This window comes from Rosa chinensis, chromosome 5 (genome assembly GCF_002994745.2).
Source record: "Rosa chinensis cultivar Old Blush chromosome 5, RchiOBHm-V2, whole genome shotgun sequence".
Classification (NCBI taxonomy): Eukaryota; Viridiplantae; Streptophyta; class Magnoliopsida; order Rosales; family Rosaceae; genus Rosa; species Rosa chinensis.
The window spans coordinates 752,485-763,468 of NC_037092.1; the positions used below are offsets into that span (position 1 = coordinate 752,485).

Here is a 10,984-nt window from a genome sequence, read left to right on the forward strand (position 1 = left end):
AACAAGAAGCAGAAGCAGAGAGAAGTTGAGGACAGTTTAGTTTTTGTTTTTATTCGGTCAGAGGAGGGCTAGTTTGGTAAATTGAGCAGGGCATCGAAAGCACAAACCTTTCGGGATGGTTAAATTAACCGGAAAATATAAAAGGAAGCCAAATTTGTTAGCGTGGGATTACAGTCCTCCTCTTTGTAGATGACGGCTCTGAAGCCCAGACGTCAGAGACGACCACCACCACCGATCACCACCGCCTTTGCCTCCCTCTAATTCAACCTCACCTTCTTGATTTCGTGATCGATTCTTAAAGGCGGAGTGGGGGCTTTGATTTCTTCAAACACAGAGAGAGAGAGAGAGAGGGAGAGAGAGAAATTGAGAGAGGAGAAGAACCGGAACCGTTTTGGCGGGTGAGGCCCACCTGTAAATGTCCGGCAACAGCCCCGTCGGCGATTGGGTGGCGCACCAGCGCGGCAGCGGGAGCGACAACAGCGCGAGCGTGGCGGTGGCCGCGGCGGCGCGACTGTCGTCGAAGCGGAAACTGGACGAGTATGGCGGCCTCTCGACGTTCTCGGACGACGAGGACGACGCCGTCGTTTCTGACCTAGTCCACGTCAGAATGAGGAAGGACGAGCCCAACGCCGTCGATTCGTCCTCCAACAACGGCGCAGCGGCGACGCAGCCTCAGTCGTCCCACCTCAATTCCAATTCGCGAGTCTCCACCGCCGCCCGATCGGCCTCCTCCCGCGCCGAGTCCACTCGCCACGAGTTGACTCGGTCCTGGCCGATGCTCCAATTCTTCATCAAAACGATCTCCGGCGGCAACACTCTGGTAATCCAGGCCCACGCACACGACTCCGTCAAGACGCTCCACGAGCGCATAGAGGCGATTACCCGCATTCCGGCGACGGAGCAGAGGCTCATTTACCGAGGCAAGCAGCTCCAGTGGGAACAGTCCCTGGCCCAGTGCTCAATCCAAAACGACGCCAGCTTGCAGCTCGTCGGCCGTCTCCGGAGCACTCACCATCCTCAGGCCTGGCAGGTCCTGGAGGACTTGGTCTCGGTTTCGTTTCGGCTCTGCCGCGGCGAAAAGGTGCACGAGCCATTGAAGTACATCAAGAGCCGCCTCAGCCAGTACTTGGCAATGGCTCAGAAGGAGAAGACGGAGGACTCTGGAGCTAGCCATATGCAGGTGTTTATACCCTCCTCGGCGCCATTGTCATTGTTCATGCTCTACAATTCGCCTGTTGCAGGTAACAAAGACATTGCAGAAGAGTCGATTAAGTATTTCCTGAATTCATATGCTACATTGTTGCCCAAAAACTTGCATAATCACTGTGCACCGATAGTGTTAGAGTTCTGTAAGTTTCTGAGAAGAGTAGGGCAGGAGGACCCTCTGTACATCTTGTGCAGGAGTGCTCTAGGTTCGTTTTGGGAGAATGCTGGAGGTTTGCAGGACTCAGAGTGTGTTGATCAGTTGGTTAGGTTGAAGGAGATTTACCCGTTTCTCACTGAGGTGGCAAATAGTTTGTCTAAGGATTTGGAGCTGAGTATGGAATCGCCTGGGAGTCTTAGGCCGTTGTTGGATGATGTGCGTGATTTTAAGGCATTCTTGCTCCCCATGCGTACTGCAATTGCCAAAGAAGTGTACTATACGGGTCCCATTTGTGCATCCTCGAAAGCACAGGCTACTAAGTACCCAGTGTTTGGGGAAGAGATTGAGCTTCTTCGTATTATACTTGCTGATTTGCTGAAAAGAATGGCTGAGTGCCTTACCAAAGTGGTAGAGTGCTTGGCTGGGAAAGGAAAGGTGGACAGTGATATTGTTCATTCTGGATGGTCTCAGTATCTTGCTGTTTTGAAGGAACTACATGGGATTTGTAAACTCTATCAGGGTGGGGAAGAACAATTTTGGACGACTCTGAGGCTTAGAAAGACTGCAATATGTGCACTAGTTGTGAAATATGCAAAGCGAAGTGATGATCATCAGTGGCTTCTTGAGCACAAAGATGTACTTGATTTCGAGTCTCGAAGGCATTTGGCTATGATGATGTTCCCTGATGTTAAAGAAGACTATGAGGAGTTACATGAGATGCTGATTGATAGGTCTCAGTTATTGTCAGAATCATTTGCATACATAGGAAGTGCAGAACCCGAGTCACTGCATGCTGGATTATTTATGGAATTTAAAAATGAGGAAGCTACAGGTCCAGGTGTACTGCGGGAATGGTTCTTTTTGGTATGCCAGGACATATTTAATCCACAAAATGCACTTTTTGTGGCATGCCCTAATGACCGGAGACGATTCTATCCTAATCCAGGTATGCTTCCTATGTCCTTTAAATGCATGCTGTTGAATAACACACACTTTCAATTCTTTCTTTTTGATGAAACTGTATTATTTTTATTGCAAAGACAAACATTTGACTAAACTATGCATAGATTTTGTTTCGACATGGTTTTGAAATGTGATATGATATATTGAGTGTCTGGACCCAAATTTTTGGCCTCTGAATTCAACTGTAGGGACACAGAAATATATGCTAGTAAATTCAGGCACCAATAATATCATAGGCGAGCTTAGGTTATATAACTATCAAAAACAGTAAATATCCTCATATGATATTATGTATGTCTATGATGCTTTATTTCTTTTTGACTAATATGTGGTCATTACTCAATGCTTTACTTGGTTGAATCTGACCTATTAGATCTTCTTTACAAAATGCGAAGCAAGGGTAGAGATAATTGTTTGAAATCATAGGTAATCTATGTTTAGGTTGATCATGGATACAGAGAGAAATCTACTGCTGCTGAGTTAGCTAATTTTGGTATGACTTTGGCCTTAGGCTAATACACTTTAGGCGGCAGCCTCAGGCCTATGTTTCTTTCTTGATTCAGGATAGGACTTAAGTTGGTAGGCTTTTAATCTGTCTTGTATGTGCGTCAATGCAGTTTATGACATATATCATGTGGCAGAAAGACCTCGTTTCAAATTAGAATTAGTTTCAGTTGATGCGTCTTTTCTGTTTGCAGCATCTAAGGTGGATCCTATGCATCTCGATTATTTCACCTTTGCTGGCCGGGTGATTGCGTTAGCTTTAATGCATAAAGTGCAAGTGGGCATAGTCTTTGACCGTATATTTTTCCAACAGTTGGCTGGAACTTTACCATCTTTGGAAGACATACGGGATGCTGATCCTTACTTGTATAATAGTTGCAAGCAGATTCTGGAAATGGATCCCGACTTTATTGATTCAGATGCTTTAGGATTGACATTTGTTAGAGAAGTGGAGGAGTTGGGATCCAGGAAAACTGTTGAGCTTCGCGCTGGTGGGAGAAACATTGTTGTAACCAGCAAGAACAGGGAGGAATATGTTAAACTTCTTATTAAGCATCGGTTTGTCATATCTATCACTGAACAAGTGAAGCATTTTGCAAAAGGTTTTGGTGATATTCTCTCCAACTCAGTGCTCCAGACGTTCTTTTTCCGAAGTTTAGAGCTAGAAGATCTTGATTGGATGCTACATGGAAGTGAAAGTGCTATTAGTGTTGAAGACTGGAAGGCACATACTGAGTACAATGGCTACAAAGAGACTGATACTCAAATATCTTGGTTCTGGAAGGTATGTATATACTCTCTAGCTTCTGGTCTTACAAACATGACTGCTAGCCTCGGTATTTCCTCTCTTTTTTCTTTTTTTTTCAGTTTCTTTCACTACTTGAGTGCATAAAGCACAAATAAGGTTGGCTTACTTGTTTTACCATATGATTGTTTGCATTGGGTGGGTGTGGGTGGCTTCATCTGCTATGATAAACAATTTTTGTTGTTTAAAATCTAGATGTCAGGAAACTAGTATATGTGAATGTGATACTATATGTGTCACATTGGCGTCCATTATTTTGCCTAGGGTGTTGTCTTTCTTGGTGAAAATCAAATAGTAAAGAACTATGTAGAATTTTTGCCCAATGCTTAAGCAACTTTGTTTCAATCAAGAACTATGTATGAATTGGATATCTTTAAAACTAACTCCTTTTAAGCATTAAAATATTTATAGAACTCCGGTAGACATGAGTGCTGTGCGATCTGCGTCCTAGGATTCAAATGCTGCACACTTCAAATGGAGGAAGTTTTCTACAAATCATAATGTTGGGCTTTATTTGGGTGGAAGGATTCTGTATTGTGAGAACAAGCTTTTATTGATTTGATAAGACAATAAAGATTAAAGACAATAAAAATATGCAAGATATTTGAATTGGATTTCAGATGACTAGATATGATATAATGTTATGAGTATGAAATGGCTGCTTACAATGGACTGTTTAATTCCATGCATTTCTATTTCTTCATATAAATATATTAACTTTTATTTATTGTGAACATAACACATTCAGGCAATTGAACTATAAACATTAACTAAAATGCATAGATTTGAAATCGTACTTTCCAAATGAAACCGAAATGTTATCTTCTGTACTTGTTTGTCTTGATTGCCTCTTATACCTTCTGCACATACATGTGGCATATCTTAAACAAGGATGAATACACTTTGTTGATGAAGAAGAGTGTGATGGTTTCCTTTTGAGTATGTATGTATTTATCATTATGACCAGCATGATGAAAATCATGTTTAGCATCAATTTTTCACCTTCAAGCCTTATCTTGCCAGATTAATATATGTCTCTCTTCTCTAGAATCCCTCATGCAAGCTAAATGTTTAATAAGAGCAAAAGCAAAGCCGAAAGCAACTTTATTTTAGTAAGCTTTGAGCTTAGAACCAAGTCAATGAAGTAATTTACTGTGGCAGTATTTGAGTGCTCTGTTGTATTATCAGCTGATAGCAATATAAATTAACTCCCTTAGTTGTCACTACTTTGTTATTATAATTAAATTATGTTTCTGAGTTCTGCAGATTGTTGGGGAAATGTCGGCAGAGCAGAGAAAGGTTCTTCTCTTCTTTTGGACTTCTGTGAAGTACCTTCCAGTTGAGGGGTTCCGTGGCTTGGCTTCGCGGCTGTACATCTACAAGTCCTCAGAGCCTCCTACTCGATTGCCTTCATCTCATACATGCTTTTACCGGCTGTGCTTCCCACCTTATCCATCCATGGCTGTCATGAGAGGTCGCCTCAACATCATCACCCAAGAACATGTTGGCAGCAGCTTTGGGACATGGTAATATATTAGTCGCTATCTGCATTTTAGGGGGGTAAAAAGGGGGGATTTTGACTGCACATAAGAAAAACTTGCATTCAGGTTGTACAGAATATAGGATACTTTCATGGTTTCGTTTTGTCAGTGGACTATTTTGTCAGATTGTGCTTAGTTGTGTTTTTCTTTGCTTGAAGGTTTGCCATGTCATTGCTTTTTTTGTCAACTGTTTATATAGGAGGGGTATAGTATAAATAAATCAGGAGGCGAGAAATAAAAAGTTTTCTCTGCTTAACGGATGTTGGTTTTCATGACCTTAACTAGCACAGATAGAATATGCAATGACATGCAAGTCTTTACAAAGATTTACCCTTCTATGCCCTGTTATGGTAAATTATTTTCCGTTATAATTAATTGATGTACTTTGTAGTCTCTGGCTATAAATATATGAATTATCTTTCAAAGAAACGTGTGCAATGCTGTAATGTGTATGCGAATATATGATGTATATAGTGTGCTTAGGGTCTAGCAAAACTGCAAAAGCCATTCGGTATTAGTTTATTACAGGCCCTTTTTCTTTAGCTGAACAAAATCATCATTGAATTAGGCCTTTAATCATTATAATCATATTGTATAGATGCGATCTCAGAAAGCTGAAGATCCCAGGCCACCCGAAACCCAAATTCCTCCCTTATATAGGGGTTTGGCACTTTGGCATGTAATATCTGATATGATTATATTATCATCGTCTATTTATATAATGCAATCAAGCAACTTTGCTGGGGTTTTGGTTTTCATAATATGTTTTGGGTTCCGTTTATCATCTGCATTTTCTTCTAGATAACGATGTTGTAGATGAGATAATTCCCATCCTGCAATTCTAAGTAGTCACGTAAAATCGAGTTTTACCTTTTAGAAAATGACCAGTTTCAGGGAAAACTTTAATAAATAAAATAAATAAATAAAGTTCCTCTCAGCCTTTTGTGAGGGGATTTATTCAAGTCATGTTCCCAAGAAACCAACTTTGTGGCCGCCTACGTCATGTTCAAGATTCTGAGGGATACGAATTCGTTCTTTTCATTTGCAGGCTTCCTTTTCAATTTAACCCTCTTAGGTTGTAGTCGAGATTTTGTTTCAGAGTCTTTGTAAACTTGATCTTAACATATTTTTCATCTAGTATGACATGCTGTATAACATGTAACAGTTATTCGAATTCAGTGCGATAAAATCTTTCGGAACAGATCATCTGATTTTTTTTGCATGTTCGCGAGGTTATTGACTAATTGTCCAGATAATAGAAGAAATTTAATGGAGAATTGCCAACAAGATCGAGAGACTGAACAATGTCTGGAGTACCAATAACCCAAACCAAAGAGAATGTTACCAAAATTCTAACACATGAATATAAAACCAATAATAATATTATTCGAAACTAACAGAAATCACAACTCATCACACCATACCAATTACCAATTCACTAGACTCCCACTCTCAGCTCACCATATCATTCTGTTTACAGTAATTTAAAGCCTTTAGATCCCAAATGCCATTCCCCATTACTCTGGCTTAAAGCCTTACCCTTATCATAATGATAATAAACTGAGAATAAAATAGATATGTAACTAAAATTGCTGACCAACTTTGACTAGAAACCACAAAGTTGTGATCGTTCTACTCAGCCTTCTCAACTGGAACTTCTGCTGTGGTAACCTCAGCAGCCTCCTTTGGTGCTTCAACTGGTTTCTCTGCTTTCTCATCGACTACCGGAGCCGCCACTGGTTCCTCAGCAGCTTCAGTGTTCTCCTCAGCAACAGCAGCAGCAGGCTCTTCGGCTTTAACCTCTTGAGCCTCTTCTTCCACTGGTTTCTCTGCTTCTGGTTCTGCTGCTACCTCCTTGGCCTCAGCCTTAACTTCCTCTATTGCCACCTCCTTGGTCTCAACTTCAACCGGTGCAACTGGAGCTTCTGCTTCTGCTTCGGGTTCGGGAGCAGCTGGTGCCTCTGCTTCTGCTGCTGCTGGTGGTGTTGTTTCCTTTGGTTCTTCGGTGGTTTCAGTCTCGGGGGCAGGTGGTGCAGCTACTGGCTCTTCGGTCTTGGTCACTTCGACTGGCTTTGTCTCAGTCTCTTGAAATGTTGCTGCTGGTGCAACCTTGATCAACACCGAGTTTAGTTCGTCAGATTATCAGTCGTATTTTTACTACTGTTAAAAAAAAGCTGCTGCTACTACTATATACACATATAATGTTAAGTTTCCCACATAGTTTCCCACATAGATCAATAGATTTCCAAACCTTTATACTCGGAACAAAATCAGAAAACCAATACAGATTTTTTTTCTTTTTGAACAAGAAAACTGACTTTTTTACATGAAAACTGCAAACAAGCTTTGGACCTCTCAAGCTTGACTGAGTGCGATCGTATGATTTTATATCAATCAATCAATCTTCCATTCCCCTCAAAAAAATAAAAAATAAAATCCCGTGATGCTTAGGTCACAAGTCATGTTGGATGAACTATCACAACCTAAATGAAGATGGTTTTTTTTTTTTAAATGAACCAGAAAGATCTCGAAAAAGACGATACAGTATAGCTCAAGTTACCTCAACGCCGGCCATTTCTGGAGCAAAGGGTAGTAAAAATTGAACGGAAAGTTGAGAGAAGAGATGATGCTTGAAGAACGAAGAGTGCTTAGTTTGTAGTGAGTGAAAGAAATGATCAATGTGAGAGCTATATATAGATGTGTGAGAGCCTCGGTCTAATAAAAAAGAATGGGAGAGAGAGTGTGAGCACTTGAAGAAGAATCTTTTTGCAATTAGCAATTTGCAATTTGACACCTCATGTCACTGACACAAGATTAAAAGGACATTAGCTTGTCTAGTTGTAAATGTATTTTGGTTTTTTGTTTTTGTAAAGAAATGAGTTATTTAGATGGAGGGTACTCTTTTCAATAGAAATAACTACTGTAATGTACATGAATGAGCAAATGGTGGAGGCCATTTTCTCATATATCAGCATCATATCTTTCTTTTGAGTGGGTTTTCCTGTGTTTTGTGCAGTAGGGCTTCTAGGAGACTGACCATCATGCATTCATGTTCTTGTGCCTCCATTTGATTTTTACACTAAATTTTGTGTTAATTAGTAGTAGGCCCTATAACTAATTAGCTCAAATTGAGTTAAATGTTATAGTATAAGCATTCCAAAATTGCTTTTGCAACGTAAAACATCATTATAACCCACCCTCACATTGCCTTAAAAAAATTGCTCGATGCTGGATTATAATTCAATTTTCCTCACTAGATATAAACTAATAATACATTCTCTACCTCAATTAATAGCAATTGTGAACGCTTAATACATTAAAAAAATATGAATAAATCAAAATCAAACGGACGGGTTTGTTTTAGTCAAATGTTCAGTTACATGCGTTTTTTAGTTAACTGCACTTGTTGCATATCATTGTAACTCTAAACTTTGAAGGCATTTACTCTTTAGCATCTAGGTTGATGACATTATTTCTGTTAAACGGACGGATTTGTTTCAGTCAAATCTTCAGTTACATTTGTTTTTAATTAACCACACTTGTTGCATCATTATTATAACTTTAAATTTTGAACGCGTTTTACGGTTCACCGTACCAAATAATTATCAATAAATTAGAATGGGATACAAGGTTGATCACATTGTTTCCGAGGGGGTTAAAAAGATGGAGACAGCTTTTTACTATTGTAGTCAAAATGTTTACCGTTGTTTATGGCCTTCTTGATTTCACACTAATCATCATCATCACCCGAACCAGAACCAACCCAAAAAAAGGCAGACGGCGATTGATTTAGTCTCACCACATCGATGGACGTGAGCCAAGCAAAAGAAACCAAACCTTTCAAGGGACGGTGCCTGATGCTAGTACTGTGCGGGACCCACGCCACCATAAGCGATCATTACCGCCCCATGCCTCCCCCAAGCGGGCCCCACACTAAACTAATCAAAACGCTGCCGTGTCCGACTTTTTCTTGCTTTTTCGGCCCATTGCGCTTGGCTTTAGGAACCGCCCCCTTTCATGCTTTTGGCGGGCCCATGGGCCACGTGGGCCATGTTCGTCATGCTTTCCAGGTAGGACGCTCGTGACTCGGGACCCAGTCCGAGCCGTCCGATGTTCCCTGCTGGACTACACTCATCGCTCTGATCATGTACCTGGTGCATTACCCATACTAACTCATCGTTATTTTTGCGTTGGCTAAGTGAAGGGCATATCCGTCATTAAGTTCTCCCTTCGAATATATTGCGGATCTCTAGAAGGTATATAATACCTATGTAACAGTCTACGGATTAACTCGGAATTTTGGACGTGAGTTGGTTTTTAGCAAATGATGCCTCGATTCGTGTGATCAGATTGGTTTCTACTGTAAACATGAGATGATGCAATCTGAAAGTTTGTATGTTTTGGTTTGTTTCACTGCTATATTTGTGTTTTTTTTTTTTTTTTGCGGAATTTAACTCATATTAAATTTCATTCGATTTAACGTTAATTTGGTTAGGTAAAACTTGAGATGAAAAAATTACTTGATTAGGGAGTGTGTTAAAGAACTAGTGTCAATTAGACCTGTTCATTAGCTTTTAAATTATGGGAGAACAAAGTCTAAAGGCTGGTTAGAGTATTCTTTTGAATCTGAATGATGATGTGGATTAGTTTGTCCATGTTCCTCGTGGATGGGACTGATGAGTCCAGGTTAGTCTTCCTTTGATGAGTGAGTGTAGGTGCCTTAGCGGTGCTGGTATATTTGGGATTGTTTTTGTATAATTCACTTGGTGCCTTGGTGGTGATGATGTCTGGCAAAACCATGTTACTGTATTATTTTTTTATTAGTGAATCTAACATGTCATAGGACACAATAACTCCACGTGAGAATTACCTCGTACATATCAAATTTTTATCTTACCTCATAAACTTATTCAAATCATTGATATAATGGTTCTTCTACACTGATCTTTTCATATCATAAGAGCAACTCCAACAGCTTCCCTATATTTTGATTTTTTTTTTTTCTACTTTAGGGAAAAATGAGCCTCTTTTGCTCCAACAGATTCCCTATAACTATCTCTATTTTAGGGAAAGTGAGGAAAGAGAAAACCAAATTCCCTATTTTTACAGCAATCTCTAAAATTTTAAGAATATGGAGATTTTAGAGATTGCTGTAAAATAGGGAATCTGTTGGAGCGATGCTAAAACTTTGAATTTTGCTTTCCTATTATATATAAATTATAGGGAAGCTGTTGGAGTTGTTCTGAGAGATTCTCAACACTTGTAACACAAAAAAGTTAAAATATATCAATTTTTTATTAGTTAATTATTGACGCATCTCAATCTCGTATGATATGTCAGATTTACAGAAGACTCTTAATCCATCACGCATGAGCTTCTCCCAATCAAAATGGGGATGCTATCATATAAGTGGTATTTGTATAATATCTGTTGAATCATAGCTAGTGATAATGTATAAAATAAGAGTGGTAAAATAGAAAACTGAAACCACCTAAATTTGTAGCTTTCAACTTTTGATAGTATTGATCTCTATGATTGAATTTAATACGGGAAAAAGAAAGACTTCTCTCTTTCAATCTCTAACCTAACCCTACCAATTTGACAAACCAAAAGAAGAACTGGATGTGGAAGTGAGCTAACTTATACGCAAATGTAACTGCAACTTTCGTTTCCTTTTATCATGATTCTAAAAGAAAGGAATCCAGTGACAGTTAATAGTACCATTATTTTGGAACCCCAAGCGTTAATTAGGCAAACATCTTTCCTTTTCCTATGCCTACTTTTCGCAGATTCAAGTAAGCAGGCTAC

General features: G+C 39.7%; 2 protein-coding genes across 2 annotated transcripts; one reads left to right on the forward strand and one right to left on the reverse strand.

The window, feature by feature from the left end:
* The first annotated feature begins 25 nt into the window (after positions 1–25).
* Positions 26–5,551, forward strand: LOC112164986 (E3 ubiquitin-protein ligase UPL5). The gene is made up of 3 exons (XM_024301361.2): positions 26–2,309; positions 3,025–3,614; positions 4,902–5,551. The coding sequence occupies exons 1-3, from the start codon at positions 416–418 to the stop codon at positions 5,163–5,165; spliced, it is 2,748 nt and encodes a 915-aa protein (XP_024157129.1). The 5' UTR covers positions 26–415; the 3' UTR covers positions 5,166–5,551.
* A 985-nt stretch (positions 5,552–6,536) lies between these two features.
* On the reverse strand, positions 6,537–7,892 carry LOC112164988 (fruit protein pKIWI501). Its single transcript, XM_024301363.2, has 2 exons — positions 7,737–7,892; positions 6,537–7,285 (listed from the first exon to the last, which is right to left on the reverse strand). Exons 1-2 carry the CDS (start codon positions 7,749–7,751, stop codon positions 6,809–6,811), a joined length of 492 nt encoding a protein of 163 aa, XP_024157131.1. The 5' UTR covers positions 7,752–7,892; the 3' UTR covers positions 6,537–6,808.
* Positions 7,893–10,984: the final 3,092 nt, after the last annotated feature.